This window comes from Oryzias latipes, chromosome 18 (assembly GCF_053564925.1).
Source record: "Oryzias latipes strain Hd-rR chromosome 18, Olatipes_Hd-rR_3.1".
Taxonomy (NCBI): Eukaryota; Metazoa; Chordata; class Actinopteri; order Beloniformes; family Adrianichthyidae; genus Oryzias; species Oryzias latipes.
Window position 1 is genome coordinate 33,543,495 of NC_136254.1, and position 18,668 is coordinate 33,562,162.

Below are 18,668 nucleotides of genomic sequence, written 5' to 3' on the forward strand. Positions count from 1 at the left end.
GCTTTTAAATGGTGTATACTTATATAGCGCTTTCTACTTTCTTATGGAGGCCCAAGGCACTTTACAGTCACAGTCCCATTCACCCATGCACACACACACACATTCACACACACGCACGCACACTGATGGCGGCTCCGCTGCCGAACACTGGCGCCAGCCTCCCACCAGAGGCAAGGTGGGGTTCAGTGTCTTGCCCAAGGACACTTTGACACGTGGGTGTGCAAGGCGGGAATTGAACCTGCAATCTTACAAGTATGAGTCGACCGCACTACCACTGCACCACGGCCGCCGTGGTTTTAGTTGTTTTTGTCTTTTAAATTTGCTATTTCAATATTTAAGTATTTGATCAAGATATAATAATTGAATTTTTGGATAGAAATATGGATCATATGGATGCCATTTACGGAGCTCTTTGCATTAAAGAACTTTGACATGAGCACTTGAGTATTTTAATTTGTGTTCATCTTTTAAATCAACAGTCAGAGTTAGATTGTCAATAAATTACAGCTGTAGTTGTTTTTACACAAATAATAATATTGTTCTGCTGCTGTAGTACATTTATTAGAAAATTCCTTTTGTTTCAAGACTCAAAGTAAACTTTATTGTCAATCTCTATAATACATACATAGAAATTTAAATTCCTTTTCTCTTCAAACTAAAGGAATCTAACTTCAAATTACAGAATAAAATAGAATAAGACGAACAAATAGGGTACTTATAAATATAAAAAAAATAAGTGAATAAATAATGATAAAGTCTAAAAATGAAAATAAATTAATAAATAAAAAATTCCACCTGTGTGGAAAGGGTTGACATGATGTCGTGATTTTCTTTGCCTTTAATTTCCCAAGAAGCTGCTTTGATATTTGAACTCTTATTTTCTGCAACAAATAAATGCAAACTGCACAATTTCTATACTTTGACATTTATTTATTTATTCATTATTTTTTTTTTTATTCAAGAAAGAGATATTTCACTGTCAAATCAATAAAAAGATGAACCCTCCTGCGTTTCTGGTCTGGATCTTTTCTTCTGTTTCTTGCTGGAACGTTTAGACGTTTCTCCTCATCTGGTTCCTCTGATGGTTCCGTTCTTCAGAGGCTGGAAGTCATGTGACCACACACCTGTTTTCTGCTGTAACCATCAAACACAGCAGTCTTCCTCTCCATTCAGAGTTCTTCACAGAGAAATGAAGGTTTTCTTTTCCTCTGGATGGAGGAGCAGCTGACAGACGTTTCCATGGAAACCACTTCCATCTTTCTGCTTTGATCTTCTGTCAGAAATACTGTCAGGAAGATGTTGGAGCTTTGATTGGGTCTTCTGGTGTTCCAAAAGAGGACGATGTCACACTAGACACCAGAAAAGTGTCTCCACTTCCATCATTCCAGAGTCCGTCCAGGAAAAACCTTCAGCTTTCATTTCCAGTTGGTTTTCTGGAACCAGCAGCAGGACCTCTGCTGGGATTTGAGCAGAACAGAAACAAAGCTCCTGAAATCCAGGAGACGACTGCAGCAAAGTCAGACGGATCCCAACCGTCAACTTCAACCTGCTGTTTGGAGGAAACTGAGGAGCTGAACATCCAGTGGGCAGATGAAGGAGCTCTCAGGCATGAAGTCCAACTGAAACCGACAAACTTCTGTCCAGAAAAACATGAAGATGTCTAATGATGTCATTTCTGATGGTTCTAGCGTGGAGCTCCATCCCTGTAGGACTCAGTCTGAGAAGATTCTTCCAGCAGCAGCAGCAGCAGGACCTTCAGGAGAAAGGAGGTCAGAAGCTGCAGCTTCAACCTTCAACCTTCAGTCAGAGCTGAGGAAACACCTTCTAAGGTTGGACCAGAACCAGAGGGACGCTTCATTTAAGGAGGAACTCATTCACAGTCCAGAACCACGGAGAAGAAGACCAGGAAGGAGTCCATCCATCAGAGGAACAGATCATGGAGATGTTGGAGATCAATGCAGGGAAGCAGATGGAGACGCTGAGAGGAGGAAGAGTGATGATGCTGCTGAAAGGAGGAAGAGGTTGGAGACACCAGGAAAGAGGAGGAAGACCAAAGAGGAGGTGGATGATGGAGAGAAGGAGGACATGAGGGTGGAGGATGCAGAGGAGAAGGTGGGATGGAGGTGAGATGATGTCACTAAAACGTTGGATTAGAGTCCAAAATTCTGGTTTTTCAACAGTCTGACCCTGTTCTGGTCCTCTTTCACAATAAAAGTCCAGATTTATTTTCCTAATGCAGTTTTTAAACAGCTGAGAGTTCTTTATTCAGGTTTCTACTCACAGGTTGTCACAGTAGCAGGTCTCTAGCGCCCCCATGTGGCTGCTTGAACCTTCACCTGTAGAGACGGAGCAGCAGCTCTGATGAGTCAGCATATTTTAATGCTTTCATTAAATGAAAATAAAAACATTCATCTGAACCGGTTTAATGTCAGACAATATTTTCACGGACCGGCCTGTGCCAGGATGAAGTTGGCGTCTGATTTTTGTAGCTTCCAGTTTAACTTTGGAGGCTAAAGTTCATCTTCATCCTCTGTCAAATATCTGCAGATGATTTAAACTTGATTTGTTTTCTATGTTTCATGCAGGAAACATTCAAATGTGATCCAGATTTTTCCTTAAACCCAAAACTGTCAAAGTGGAAGAGAATCAAATCAGACACTAACTTCAGCCTCGTCCAACTTTTAAGAAAGTAGTGGATGGATTTTCAACACAGAACCTCCACAAGCATCAAGAATGACCGGATGTGGAGGAGAGAATCCAGTAGTTTTTCAAAATAAAACTTCCTTCAGAATTTGACTAGAAATACAACAGAAAAAAGGAAATTCTTGTTTTTTTCTCTGCAGATCGATACCAGAACCGGTTTGCTGTCCGGGTTTGGGGACCACTGCATTCCAACAGGAGAAACTAAAGTTTAGTGAATCTGTGACTTACGTTTTCTTTCTGTCTCTCATTTTAAGGACACAAACAGCAGAGAGGATCAATGAGGTCCAGCCTCCAAGAAGGATCCAGAGAGCCGGTCTGGAGCGACTGATCCAGATCCGGTCTCCTCCTGGATCTGGAGTGGAGATGATGTCAACCTGGGATGTTTCCATGGTTGGAGCTCTGACTCCGTTTGGCTCTGAAACAAAGAGATGACATCATTTCCTGCCTGCTGTTCAGGACAAATGTTCTTCATGTGAGGGAGAACCTGCAGAGCAAACTCACCAACGACCAGCTGAACCGTCTCCCTGAAGTTCTTCCCAGGAATGAAGCAGCTGTACTTCCCCTCATCCTGGAGCGACACGTTCCTGATCTTTAACGTCACGTCTCCTCGTTTTAGTCCGTCTTGGTTCAGAGACACTCTCGGGATCAACGACTCCATCATAACTGTGGTCATGGTCTGCCCGTTCCGGTAAAAATACACAAAAGGGACGCGGCCCTGTGGATCCGCCGGATCGGGCTTGACCTCCAGTTTGGTCCACTCCACAGCCTGATCCTGCAGATCCTCCTCAGAGTCCAGGCGGCACGGCAGGATGACATCATCACCAGAATAAACAGACAGAAGATTTTCACCTGGAAGCAGACGGACAGGAACGACGTGTGACGACCAAGAAACCTCTAGAATCTGACAAACAGGAGACGATTACAGATCAGAGTTTTCCACCGAACTTCCTGTCAAGAGGAAACAACCAAAAACCTCTGAAGCTACGAACACACTGGTCATGTGACGCATGTTCAAGAACAGCTAAACACAGCTTCTTTAGCCGGTCATGTTCACACTGAACCAGCAGGGAGGGGCTTCTTTTGTTGGTTTTTCTTTTTACTAGCACATGACTGCCAACTACTTGATGTGTAAAATCAAAGCAGTGCAAATCCTGCTATTGGGGCACAAAAGTGGAAACTCTGTGAATTGTAAGGGAGGTCATCCAAACGTCACTTTCAGAGTCCCTGATTGGTCAAGGTTCAACCTGGTTTAACTGGTCATCGATGATCGTGTGTTTTGTACGCAGAGTCTGTAAACAGTTGTAGAACTTGTAGCTACGAATGAATACAGGTGTGATTTACGCGCCTTTAGATGGACTTTTTATTGGAAGTGGCCGCATGAAGGAGCGTTGCTGAGGGAACATAGCTTCAGAGAGAAGCAGGTGTCATCAGCATAACGTTCAACAAAGACAAGTTCATGTTTTTTTAACAGGGAAAGTCTGCTAAAGATGAAAAGGATGCCGGAGGAAAATGCCAACATTCCACCAATACTCAATCTTTTTTCAACCTTTAATGGCTGCAGCTTCAACAAGGAAGTCTGGGATTTGTAGTTTTTAATAAAATAAAAGAACCTTTTCATTATTTTTTCTCTCACAGCTTCTAAGAGACAATCGACAAATTTTAACCAGAGTGTCATAACAAGAACAAAATGTACTAAAATGTCTTCTTGATTCAAATGTAAAGACCATTCTGTTTGTGCTGATGTCATTTTTTTGTATCCAAATTCGATGTTTAGTTTTCTTTCTTTTTAGCACATCTTAAATCTAAAATCATAACAGAAAGAATAAATAAATGTATTGTTTATTAGTTTTTAATAGTAAATGAAAACATTGAGGTGTATTTTCATCCTATTAGTGATCAGTAATGAAGGAAAAACTTTGACCCTGAAATTAATTATGAACTTAAACTGTTTATTCTAGAGTTTCTGGAGAAAACCAGATAATCAGAACTTCTGATGAGTCAGCATTAAATCATAGAATGACTCATCATCATTGAAGGATGTGGAGCAGACGAAAACCTCAAAAACTACAGAAAAAAGACAATATTTACATTTTTTCCTTTTAATGAAGAAAATCTGAACAGAATGATTTTTATGACTCTAAACATTTTATTTTAAATAAACACTTGATATAAAACAATAAGCAGAAATAATCATGTGAAATATATTGTGGTGAATTTTGCCTTTTTTAACATTTGTCTCAGAATGAAAACAATAAAAATCAGTTTACAGTTATTTTTCATAAAGACTGAAGTTTTCAATAATATTTTACAATAAAACCTAAAAAAAGAACATTTATGGATTTACCGTGAACGTTTCTACAGAATAAATCCACACAAAAGAAAGTCAAGACACAAAGATGATTCATCTTTAACACGTGGACGAAGAATGACGGTTCAAGACAACTGTTGCTACGGCAGCAATGACGTCAGGGTTGCCAGATATTTACGGCTTTCCAGCCCAAAAGTACTCTAAAACAGGTGCGCAAGCGCAATGCGGACCGCTGTAACTCCTCAACAAATAATAACAAAATATCGAGAGAGACAGAAAAACTCGTTGATGACTTAGTCATAATAAAAAGAAATTGGTTTAAAACTTTCCATTACAAAATATTTGTTGAATAAAATAAAATTAATTAAAAAAATTTTTTTTTAATTCTTTCATAATAAAAATAAAAACAATTAGAACGATTAAAGCCTTTAAATGTATTACTTCCATTCTAATAGACAGTTACTGAATACTATGATTATAAATGATCTTGTTTTCATTTTGTTTCCTTTTCCTTTATTAGTTCATACTATTTCTTAAGGAATGACGGATGTTCATGTGTTGAAATATATTTCTACAAGGAAAAAAAAAAACCAAACCCGCCTAAAAGCTAACTAAACCCGCAAATTCTTTGAAAAAAAAAGTATTGAAAGAAGTGGGAAACCGCACAATTTGGCAACACAGTTCATGATAGTTTCTTGTTCTTCCGGTTTTGAGCGTCCTGCTCACATCTGCCACCTGCTGTCCGGGAGGGGAACCATCCAAACAGGTTTGCTCAAAGGTTCTCTGGAACTTCAACTCCATTGAAATTCTTTTCACATTTGTAGAATTTTCAGCTTTTGCCACAAACAGAAGAGAAGTTTCTTTCTAAGCCGCCTATCCTCTGATCCTCTTTCTTCAGGCGGTGAAGGTGATCTGCTGAGTTTCTGTCCTGTGATCAACCATCCAACCAGCATCTGAGCAGAAAACCTTCTTCTTTGCTGTTAAAGACTCTTTCTGTTCTGACTAACAATCACAGGAAGTAACTACAGGGACCGTCTACTCCATTACTTTGGTCATTACAGTTTGTAAAACAGTAGATTCACATGAATGTATAAAGTGCATCATCAATGTTTGTCTCATAAAATACTAAATACATTAAAAATACAGAATCATTTCAATTTAAAGAGACGTGTCATTTTCTAGAAACTCAGTTTAGAACTAAAGTTACAGAAAAATGACAGATTTCTCCTGGTTTGAAGAGTTCTCATTTACCTGTTTATAGTAGGGGGGGGGGGGGTGAACTCCAGCCCAAATGCAGCCTGTTCATTTCTTGAATCTGCTCCACCAAACTGGAATCAATGAGATATTTTTTAAACAACTTTATTGCACATTATGCCGTTTTACAAGAAAGTACTTTTAGGTATGCAATAAAAAAAAACACAACTGCAAATATCAAATACACATCTGTAACATACAGAAGAACAAGAATAGAAACAGAAATAAGAACAAGAAATAGAAATAAGCCAGGGGGTTAAACTCTATGAAAAAATACTGAATCTATCACATACAGACAATTTTCTGATTGCTTTTTGCTTCTCTGAATTTCGAATACTGTTGATATATTGACCTAAATCAGAAAGGAATACAGTGAAACAGGGTTTTCTACCAGAAAATTTACATTTATGGACATGGAATTTAGCCAAAATGAGTAAAAGATTTAAAAGTAAACCACAGTCCTGTTTTGATATTAGACCCAACAAGACATCTTTCCAGAATAAAACAAAACAAGAATCAATTTTATCATGAATGAAATCACACACCTTTTGCCAAAACACCTTCACTTTGGGACAAGACCAGAAAAGATGAATAACTGTTTCAGGGGAATTACAACCAAAACTACAAAATCTCTTAATGTTTAACTTAAATCTATTTTGAATAAACGTTTTAGATAGATAAATTATATGGATAATCTTAAAAGAAATTTATTTAACCTTATTAGTGATTAAAAATTTATTGGGTATTTGCCAAACCTCCTTCCATGCAATATCTTCAACAAACATGTTCCAATAAGACATGCTACGAGGTAGTGAAACAATGTTTGTTTGAAATAATGTTGTTATTGCTTTGTTGTTTTTCCTAGGATAACCGGTCAGACATATTTTCCCCACAGGAGTATTAATGAGAGAGAGTAGAAAAGGCTCCTCAACATGAACTCTGTGTTGGAACTTAAACAGCATGCAGACACCAGAGGGAATAGCTCCAAACACTCTAGCATATTCTAAAGGGGGAACAGGGAAGTTACATTTAGATAGGAATTCCTCATAAGTTAAAAGTAAGCCCTGGTTGTTAAATAATTGAAACACAAAAATAATCTTATTTTGAAACCAATGTTCTATGAAGAGTGATTTACGTTTATATAAAATGTCTCTGTTATTCCAGATAGAATATTTGTGAGGGGAAAAGTTGTGTTTGTACACAAGGGACCATGAAAGGAAGGCTTGGTGGTAAAATGCAGATAACTTTAGTGGGATTTAACATTCATCATAATTACACACGAGAAAGAAATCAACACCACCAACTTTAGATAAAAGATGAAGAGGTATAGTGTTCCAAATGGAGCTGAGATTTCTGAAAAGTTGTTTCAACCAATTAATTTGTAATGTGTTATTTAAGGTATAAAAGTCGAGAAAATTGAGGCCACCTTTGTCATCGTAGTTCATGAGAACATTTTTTTTAAGTTATGGGTTCTGTTTTTCCAGATGAAATTAAAAAGCATTTTGTCAATTTCTTTGATAATTTTATCATCAACATGTAAAGCCAAAGCTGCGTATGTTAAGCGGGAAATACCTTCTGCTTTGCTGAGTAAAATCCTTCCTCTCAAAGATAGATCTCTGGAGAGCCACTGATTCAATTTCCTTTGAGTTTTTTCTATTATTGGGTTAAAATTTAAGGAGTTTCTTGCTTGTTGGTCTTTTGTTATTAAAATACCTAAATATTTCACTTTAGATTTAACTGGAAGATTATATAAAGTGGTAGCAGCACATTCTTTAATTGCCATTAATTCGCATTTATTCACGTTCAAACAAAGACTGGACGCCTTTGAAAATGTCCCAATAACGTCAAAAGCAACAGGAATTTGCTTTTCATTTTTTAGAAAAAGTGTAGTGTCATCTGCAAGTTGAGTAATAATGAGATTGATGCCTTCTACTGCACTGGCCTCGGGTCCTCCTGGCGTTTTCTTCCCATTCGATGAGCGACATCAACAGCATCGGGAAACTTTTCTTTTTCTGATGGCAGAACATGCTGGCAAATGTTGATCACCTCCTCGCGCACGTTTTCCTTCTCAGCCTCAGGAAGGCCGTAGAGCCTCAGATTCCATCGTCGACCATAAGCTTCCACATCTGCAACCCGTGCCAAGCATTTCGATGTATATTCCTCATTTTTTTCCACACGTTGTTCCATAGCATCAACTTTGTCATTTATGAGTTTAATTTCAGAACGGACAGTTTCAACCATTTTTTCAAGAGCATCGCTTCTTGAGTTGATCAGATCGGCGAGCATATTGACTGCTTCATGAGACTTCATGGACCAGGGTAAAGTAGGCTTTTTAGCAAGAGGAGGCTTACTTGGGGTCACTGGGAGTGAAGGAAATTCTTCCTCTGAAGGTATGTCCATGCTACTGCCGGAGTAGTCGTGCTCGTCGGCTAGTAACAAGGTAGCGGAGCTTTCTTTTTCTTTTGAAGATTCGCTTCTTTTAGGAGGTTTTGGCATTTTGAATGGTGGGAATTTGTCAAAAGTATCCAAAAACTACAATCCACAACGTCCCCCGGTCGTTTTAGAGAAAAGGCAAAATCTTGCTGCTTCAAAAAAGCTCAATAAAAAAGTTAGGTGCTCGGAGCTCGATATAAACAAACCGGTCATGTGGAGCTAAGATGGCGGTCCGTGCAGGCAACTTTTTGTGAGCTGCGACGGTCCGGTCCCAAAATATCCCTTTTGACCTCATTTTCAAACTGCTGAACTAGTTTTGCTTTTTTTTTTGTATTACTCTCAAGTCTTACCACTGTAAAGAGACAAGAACGAAGTGAGAAAAACAACAACAGCAATATTAAGAGCTCCTAGAATGCCACGGGAAAAGCCTGTATCGGAAAAGCCGACTCCCGCATCCAAAAACCCAGAGATGACAACACATGACCATGAATACGCCATGGAAGTATCCTCGCTGTCTACTAAAAGGAAAACCCGGGTTACATCCACCAAACCCTCCGTTCCACCTAACAAGGTAGTCGTCTCTAACAAAAGTGATGCCGAGTTGTCAGCATTAACTGCCGGCAAGATTTGACGACTTTTTTTTTTTTTTTTTTTTTTTTTTTAACTTGTCCTGTCCAACAGCTAGGCAGACAGATGAGAGCTGAGGGCCTCTTGGGTTGGACATATTTTACTTTAACAAGAGAGGTTATTAATCTTCAGACAAACCAAAGGTATGTCTGAATAAACCCCTTTTGTAATTGAGGCCAAACTTTATTAATTTCAAACATGTCTGAAAATCTTTGGTGTTGGACCGGACGGAAAAGGAAAGAGGGGAAGAAGAGAGAGGGACGTTAGAGAGAGGGGGGGTAGGGGGTGATAATAGGAGGGGAAGGGGGATAAGACCATGAAGCAGCATAAAGCAACAAGTTTACTGGTTGTTAATCATTATGGTAAGGTTCAAATGTAAAAGAAAACAACAAAAAAAAAAAAGGGCGGAGCCTGTCCACACACACACTCAAATGTTATAAACACACCTGTTAGTTGCAAAAATGTCCACCTGTCGACATGTACACAAAACAGATAGTGTTCACACGCATACTTATGCCTTAAAACCAACTAGTGTGAAATCTTTCAGTCATTCAGTCTGTTGAGCTAACACCTGTGCTCAGGTGAGTGTTTATGTTCTTCTAAAATGGATGGTGGAACGTGAAAAGGAGGGAGAGTGCCCAGCCATCCCCACCCCAAGACCCCCACCGCACCAGCAGCGGCAGCCGGATTCCCCCCAACGCCACACGGGAACCGGCAGGGAACAACCGCCGCCCGGGCGACCAAGCCCGCCACCCAGGCCAGGGCCAGCAGGGCCGCCGCAAGGCCCCCAGAGCCAGAGAGCAGGGAGGCACGGAGGGAAAGAGGGCGCCGCCCCAGCCCAACCAGGAGAGCAGCCCCCCCGCCGCGCCGGGAGAGCCCAACGCAGGGCCCCACCGGAGAAGGACGCCCACAGCCCCAGACGAGCACCCCACCACCACCCAGGAGTTCCGGGCATCCCCCCGCCCCAACCCCAGGTACGGGCCAGGACCCCCCAAGGGAGACCCACTCCGCACTCCAGGCAGCCATCCGCCCGGCCCACGGTTGGTCCAGGGAGGAGCGAGGCAGGGGCCCGCCGCCCCCGCCCAGAAGGGGGGAACCCCGGGGAAAAAAGAGGGCCCACAAGGGGTGTTGTAAATATGGCCCGACCAGGCTCGGCCATAGTTGGAAATTTGGCGGGGCCCAGCACTCAGGAGCAAGGACCAGAACCCACCCCCCAGGGACACGAACACCCCCGGCTCAGATGTAATGTGAACCCCCCCACCGCGCGGAGAGAGCACCGCCGGGCCCAGGAAGCCAGCACCCCGGGGACACAGCCGCCGTTGCAAAGGGGCCCGTACCCCCCACCAGGGAAGAGGCAGGGGACAGATGGTCCTAGGTCCCACCTTCCTTGCAAAATGTGTGTGCGTGTATGTGTGTTTGAGAGAGTGTGTGTGTGCATGTGTGTGTGTTTATGTTGGGATGTATATATTGAGGGGGGAGGGGTGTGTGTACTAAGGGGGGTGCGGTTAAAATTGGCGGGTAGGGCACTAAGGGGACGTCTCCTGATTACTCACAGTGACGTCCCCTCACCCTCCCCACCAAGGAGCCCTAAATGTCTAAGGTGCGGTTAAAATTGGCGGGTAGGGTGCTAGGAGGACATCCGCTGCTTGCTGGCAGTGATGTCCAAGCACCCCCCCTACCAAGGGCCCTACATGTCTAAGGTGCAAATAAAACCGAAAGAGGGGGGGCCCACTCCATACGGCAACCACAGGAGGGGGGTCACTGCCTAGTAAACCCCCCCCCCCCCCAAGGCTCATCGCAGGCTAAGCCCCCCACCCCCTCACCCTATTATGAGGTTATATGAGGAAGGGGGTAAGTTGGGGACAGATGATAGACTGTCCCCCGGTGGTCAAACAGCCCCCCCCCGCCCCCCCCCCCAGCAAGGGGGCCAGGCCCACCCAGCCCCGGGGCCCCACCCCCGGAGGCGCAGACACCCCAGGCCCAGCACCACCACCCCCACACAGAGAGAGGGGAGCCAGAAAGCGCCGGCCCCCCCCGGAGCAAGCCCAGGCCCCCACCCCCAAACGCCGGCCCTAGAAGAGCTCTGGTCAGGCCTCGACGGGACAGAGGCAGCCAACCGGCCGGGGAAACCGCCGATGGCCTCAGCGGAGACCCCGACCCGTCAACCCCCCCTGCCCCGTACCAATAGTGGCCCCCCCTCCTCCCCCAGAATGCCCCCCCACAGGACAGGGCCGACAAGACCCCCACCCCACCCCACCCCCAGACCCCGCAGCCGAAGCGGATGACACCCAGAGCGACCGGGGGCCCCAAGAGGGTTGTCCCGTCCCGCCCCAGAGCCAGGGAAGGGCCGATCCCAGCCCCAGGTGTAGACGGGAAGCCCATCCAGCGCCGCTGGGCCCCCCCCCCGAGCAGCGCCCCCCGCCAACCCCCCCCAGCACAGGCAAAGGGACCACCCCCCCAAGCCAAGCCAGACCACCACCCCACCCCCCCACCACGCACCCCCACACCCAAGCCCAGAGGACCACGCAGCGCCCCAGGCCGCCCCACCCAGGCGCCGGACCCGACCCCCCGACCAACGGAGCCCCCAACACCCCCGGCCAGGCACCGGAGGCCCCGACCCCCACCCCGGCCCACGGCAGAAGGGCAAGGAGCAGCGACGACCATGCCCCCCCCACCCCTTAAGTCACGGAGTTAGCTATGGGAGACCAGAGAGACCGAATTCTTTCAAAGTTACTTGAACTTTGGGCTGACATTTTTTCCAAGCTGATATGATCAAGCAGCAGATTTCTGTGTTGACTTATATTTATATTTTTTTTGCTTTTCCAATTTATTAAAATAGTTTTTTTAGCAATGCAAAGAGTTATGAAAATGATAGAGCCTAATCCTCCTTCTACATCGATGGCACTCATGTCACCAAGCACACAAAGTGACGGTGAAGCTGTGATTGAAACCTTAAGCCAGACTGATAGATCGGCACATACCTGCTGCCAGAGAGCCTGGACAGGCGTGCAGAACCATAGTGCATGCATGTAATTGTCGGGTAGATTACTGTCACAGTGCTGACAAATGTCTGAGTTACTGAGACCCATCTTGAACATCCTCTGTCCAGTGTAGTAAATTCTGTGAAGAGTTTTGAAATGGATTAGCTGCAGATTTGGATTTTTTGTCATTTTAAAGGTGTTTAGACAAAGTTCTGACCAAAAACTTTCATCTGTGCTGATGCTCAAATCCGCATCCCATTTTGTTGTCGGAAGTGAAATATTGTTATCTAAATTACATAAAAGTTTGTATATTTTGGAGAGAGTTTTATTCATTGAGAAATTGATCAGAGTGGTAACTACATCTGGTAGCTTTAAATCGTTGTCTCTGTATTTAAACTTTTTAGTAATAATTGATTTAAGTTGCTGATATTCCAAGAAGTTATATATTCCATGTTTGTCTTGAAGTTCCTGGGGAGTTATGAATCTTCTATCAATAATTATGTGCTCTAGTTGTTTTATGCCCCCTGCTTGCCAATCTGGGAAGTGGATAATTTTTTTGTTTATGAGGATGTCTGGGTTGTTCCAGATGGGTGTCATTTTGCTCGGTTGAATTGATGATTTTGATATTTTGAGAAATTCCCACCAGGCTGTTAAAGTGGCATTTATATTAATACTTTTGAAACAATCCTGTTTTTTAACTATTTGACTAATAAATGGAAGATCTGACAGGTTGATCTTTCCACATAACGCCTGTTCCAAGTCTAACCATGAGTTGGTTTCTGGATTATTTTTTAACCATTTTAAGATGTATTGTAATCTATTTGCAAGAAAGTAATTGTGGAAGTTAGGTAATTCTAATCCTCCACAGCTTTTTGCAGATTTTAAAGTTTTTAGACTAATTCTTGCAGGTTTATTGTTCCATAGAAAGCTTGATATGGATGAGTCTAATGTTTTGAACCATTTTAATGGCGGTTGTGTGGGAATCATTGAGAAGAGATAATTAACTTTGGGTAAGATTTTCATTTTAACCGTGGCTACCTTGCCCATAAGGGACAAAGGCAGGTTGGTCCAGCGTGTTAGATCGTCCTGTATGTTTTTCAGTAATGGGGTGTAGTTTAGCAGCACCAGTTCTGATATTTTGGGGGTAAAAAAAATACCTAGATATTTTATATTGACTGATTTAACTGGTATTGTGAGTCCTTGCTCCGCATTACTGTTCAGTGGTAATAAAACAGATTTATTCCAATTAATGGAATAGTCTGATATAGAAGAGAATTCATTAATGATTGTTGCCGTTTCATTTACAGAATGTATATTACTTAAAAACAGTAATATGTCATCTGCATAGAGACTAATTTTATGATGGCTGTGTTTGGTTTTAATTCCTTTAATACTCTCATTCTGTCTTATTGCTGCAGCTAGAGGCTCGATAAATATTGCACAAAGAGAGGGGGAGAGTGGGCAACCCTGTCTAGTTCCTCTTCCAAGAAAAAACCTGTTGGAAGTCTGTTTATTAGTTCTAACTGATGCATTGGGGTTGTGATATAATATTTTGATCCAATTGATGAATGATTCTCCAAACCCAAACTTATGGAGGGCAGCAATGAGGAACTTCCAATTTACTCTATCAAAGGCTTTTTCAGCATCCAGTGATAGTATAGTCATTTCCTGGTTTTTGATGGTGGCAAAGTCTATTATGTTAACGAGTCTGCGGACATTGTCATCCGAGTGTCTGCCTTTGATGAATCCAGTTTGATCAAAGTCAATTATGTGAGGAGTGACTTTTTCTATTCTCTGTGCTAGTGCTTTGCAGATAATTTTTACATCTGCATTAATTAAAGAAATGGGGCGATAGCTTGAAGGACTCGTGGGGTCTTTGTCTGGTTTTAGAAGAAGGATAATGTTGGCAGAGTTCATGTTGGGTGGTAGAGATTGGCTTTCATTGATAAATTTTACCGTTTTATAAAACGTTGGTGCCAGTTGTTCCCAGAATTCCTTATAAAACTCTGCAGGAAAGCCGTCAGGCCCTGGTGCTTTACCATTAGGCATAAGTGACAGAGCTTCATGAAGCTCAGACAACGAGAGCGGAGAGTCTAAATTTGTGATTTGATCTTCGTTTAACTTGGGCAGGTTTATATTGTTGAGAAATGAGTTGATGCTTTGTTCTGATGGATTGATCTGTGGAGTGTATAAGTTTTGATAAAAGTCTTTAAACGCATTATTAATTTTTACCGGGTCATGGGTGACGTTCCCTGTTTGGTCCATAATCGAAGTGATTGTTGATTTTTCTTTATTAATTTTAAGCTGATTAGCTAGAAATTTGCCAGATTTATTTGAGTTTTCATATCTTTCCAGTCGAAGCCTTTGTATCTGGAATTGTGTTTGTTTATTGATGATGTCATTTAACTGTAGCTTTAAATTTTTCAGGTCCCCCAGTATGTGTTCCTGTGCAGAAGCAGCATAAGCAGTCTCCAGAGTTTTTATTTTATTTCCTAATTCTAATAAATCTGCTTTCTCCTTGCGTTTTTTATGCGTTGAATAAGAGATGATTTTCCCTCTCATGACTGCTTTTGCTGCTTCCCAAAGAATACTTGGTGATATTTCAGAAGTATCGTTGAATTCTAAGAAGGTTGCCCACTCTTTTTTAAAGAATTCAATAAATTCCTGGTCTTTTAACAGAGACGTATTAAACCTCCAGGTTGAACCCGAGGGTCTGGGTACTTCCCTTGAAGTAGTAACAGAAACTGGTGCATGGTCACTGATAATAATTGGATGAATGTTGGAACTTTTAATTTCTTTCAAAAGGGAGTTACTGACTAATAAATAATCTAAACGAGATTGTGAATGGTGAACTGGAGAAAAAAAGGTAAACCCCTTAGTGCTTGGATGACATGAGCGCCAAGCGTCGCAGAGACCCAGATCATTCATGTACTGCTTTAGAATACTTGCAGACTGCCATGTACGCTGGTTTGCTGCTGTGCTGAGTCTGTCAAGTTCAGGGTCCAAAACAAGGTTGACGTCTCCTCCTATAATGATTGTGGAGTCAGAGTGAACTGAGAGTGAGGTGAAGAATCTGTGAAAGAAGGAAGAGTCGTCAGCATTCGGGCCATAGATACTGGCGATGCAAAAGTCCTTATTCTATATGGATATATTAATGATTACTAATCTGCCTTCTGGGTCAGTAACTGTATCCTTATGAGTAAATGTAACATTTTTATTAATCAAAACTGCAACCCCTCTTTGTTTGGAGTTGAAACTGGCAGAATACATAACTGGATACTGGGAACAGCACAGGAGTTGACCAGCTGATAAAGATAAATGGGTCTCCTGCAGCAGAGCTATATCTGCTTTAAGATCATTCAGGTGATTTAACACTTTCAATCTCTTTGGCCCAGAACCAAGTCCACGCACATTCCAGCTAACGATGTTAAGACTGCTCATAGCTGTTCTAACCGGGAGAGTACAAGGCTAAATAGTGCGTGTGCCCGTCCGTGTGCGCGTGCACGCTGTGCGTTCCTGCTACACTGACAAGCGCTGTGCGTTGTGGGTGAGCGTGTCTTGGCTATGAGCTGCATGTTACGTGCGTCCTGTGTGAGCCTAAGTGAGGTTTTTGCAGTTTATCAACGTGTGTGTGCGGGATCGCGTGTGCATGCTCTTATGCGCGCTAGTATGCGCGCGCGCCCGTTCCGTGCATAAATAAATACTCACCGTGGTTGCGTTGACTTTACCTGATTCACATATGAGGACATGGGAAGGGGGGGGGACAAGAGAAAAGAGAGAGGGAAAGAGAAAGAACAAAAAACAAAAACAACGAAACAACAACAGAAACATGAATGTGAGAGAAAGAAAAAACACTTTTCCTGAGAGGTGTGGATTATTGATGATCCGATTATTTCCTATTCAATTAAATAAGTTTGCGGCTTTCTTCTGGGCAGCGCAGATGTCAGTGCGCCTCTGAAAGCCTTCAGCACAGCCAGGGTGTTACCTCTGGGTCCCGGAACAGCTTGCCATTCACAAAAAGTTTATCAACGGCAACTACCGCACGGGCTCCAGCAGACAGGTGCTTCCTCCTCAGCGGGAAGAGGATTTTCCGCCGGCGGAGGATCTCGCCTGGAAACTGATCATTCACGCTGTAATGTGTGTCTTTCAGCTCGCGCCCTCTGCTTTTTACCTGCATCTTTTGTTTATAATGTTCAAATTTAGCAACAATAGGACGGGGACGCTGATTGTCCGGCCTTTTTCCTCCGAGCCGGTGAACCCTGTGGAAGGAGATCTTCTGGACTTCTTCCTTGGGGAGTTTCAGGTGGACCTCTATAAAGGACTTAACAATGTTCTCTGGGTCTTCCCCTGCCTCTTCTGGAATCCCTGCGAACACTAAATTGTCCCTCATGCTCCTCGCCTGAAGATCCAGGAGGGTTTCCTTGATGGATCGGTTTTCCTCAGAGAGACGGGCGGTGTCGTGGCCCAAGGTCTTCACGGTCTCTCTGAGGGCCTGGTTCTCCGCTGCGAGCTCCTGCACCTGCTGTTGGCTGAACTCCAGAGACTCTCGCAGACCTTGGAATTCCTTATGGAGGATCTCCAGCAGATTTAAACGGCAATCAAGGCTGGAGAGCCTTTTATCAATTGAATCCAGGATATCACTCATGTTGCTGCCTGGGGAGGAGGCAGCCCCGGGGGAGTCTTCGGGACGGTTGCGTTTGGTGGACGGAGTGGCGGTGTTGGATTTCTTCATGAGGCAGGTATTGAAACACTCGTCGATGTAATTCTCCAGATCCTCCAGGTCCTCCAGGCTGGCAAATGCTTGACAAACTTTTTCAGATTTTTATTTTTTAACTTTCTGGATTATTTAAATATGGCGGTGTAATAAAATAAATCAAAAATGTTTGTTCACAACTTACGCGCCGCCAAGTAAACTCACCACACTCCTCTCGTCGGCTCTTGCGATACCACAGCATCACGTGTCCTACTACAGCATCACTACAGCCAACAGCCAACAGAGATCTGATCTTTAACCTGGGTAGGTTTACATTATTAAGAAATGAGTCAATACTTTACTCTGACGGATTGATCTGTGATGTGTACACGTTTTTATAAAAGTTTTCAAATGCGTTATTCATTTTGACCGGGTCGTGAGTGACATTTCCTGTTTGGTCCGTAATAGAGGTGATTGTTGATTTTCTCTATTAATTTTAAGCTGATTAGCCAGAAATTTGCCAGATTTATTAGAGTTTTCAAATCTTTCAAGTCGTAGCCTTTGTATTTGAAATTGTATTTGTTTATTAATGATGTCATTTAACTGCAGCTTTAAATTTTTCAGATCTCCCAGTATGTGTTCCTGTGCAGAAGCAGCAGAAGCAGTCTCCAGAGTTTTGATTTTATTTTCTAATTCTAATAAATCTGCTTTCTCTTTGCGTTTTTTATGCGTTGAATAAGAGATGATTTTCCCTCTCATGACTGCTTTTGCTGCTTCCCAAAGAATACTTGGTGATATTTCAGAAGTATCGTTGAATTCTAAGAAGGTTGCCCACTCTTTTTTAAAGAATTCAATAAATTCCTGGTCTTTTAACAGAGATGTATTAAACCTCCAGGTTGAACCCGAGGGTCTGGGTACTTCCCTTGAAGTAGTAACAGAAACTGGTGCATGATCACTGATAATGATTGGATGAATGTTGGAACTTTTAATTTCTTTTAAAATAGAGTTACTGACTAATAAATAATCTAAACGAGAGTGTGAGTGGTGAACTGGAGAGAAAAAGGTGAACCCCTTAGTGCTTGGATGACATGAGCGCCAAGCGTCGCAGAGACCCAGATCATTCATGTACTGCTGTAGGATACATGCAGACCGCCATGTACGCTGGTTTGCTGCTGTTCTTGGGCTGTTCTTCCATTTTAACTCGGTGATCTGGATATTTTGGCTCATACTCAATAAAGTTCTCTTCAGGGGTTGTTACAGTCTGGGTCTGTCTCTCTGCACATGCTTTAGACAAAAAACTTAACAAGCCTATACTTCTGCACTTTCTTAGTGTCAGGAAAATAAACAATATAAGCAGGAGTATTTTTATCAAAACCATTGAAAACACTCTTTTCACACCTTGGGTCTAGTTTACTTTTATCCTGTTTGAAAAAAAACAGTCAGTGCCAAACTTTTGCATCCTGGACAGATTAAGCCGTCGACCTGACAATGCCTTAATCGGTGTCTGCTCTATGCGTTTATTAAAACATCTGTTTCTCACCATAGCAGCAGTCTGGACAGCATAGGTCCACAACTGCTTTGGCAGATCACTTTCAATCAGCAAACATTGTGCCATGTCAAAAGGAGTACGCCTGTTCCTCTTTCGGAATCAGTAAAAAAGCCCACACAG

General features: G+C 42.7%; 1 protein-coding gene across 5 annotated transcripts; it reads right to left on the reverse strand.

Moving 5' to 3' along the window:
• Positions 1-909: 909 nt before the first annotated feature.
• Positions 910-5,191, reverse strand: LOC144987003 (myelin-oligodendrocyte glycoprotein-like). Of its 5 annotated transcripts, XM_078935850.1 has the most exons (6): positions 5,048-5,191; positions 3,205-3,552; positions 2,932-3,118; positions 2,282-2,336; positions 1,822-2,005; positions 910-1,753 (listed from the first exon to the last, which is right to left on the reverse strand). In XM_078935850.1, the coding sequence occupies exons 1-4, from the start codon at positions 5,106-5,108 to the stop codon at positions 2,333-2,335; spliced, it is 600 nt and encodes a 199-aa protein (XP_078791976.1). In that variant the 5' UTR covers positions 5,109-5,191; the 3' UTR covers positions 910-1,753; positions 1,822-2,005; positions 2,282-2,332. The 5 variants fall into 5 exon arrangements, with proteins under 5 accessions (XP_078791976.1, XP_078791979.1, XP_078791977.1 ...); XM_078935853.1 differs by lacking the exon at positions 1,822-2,005 and having other exon boundaries at positions 910-1,134; XM_078935851.1 differs by having other exon boundaries at positions 910-2,002.
• Positions 5,192-18,668: the final 13,477 nt, after the last annotated feature.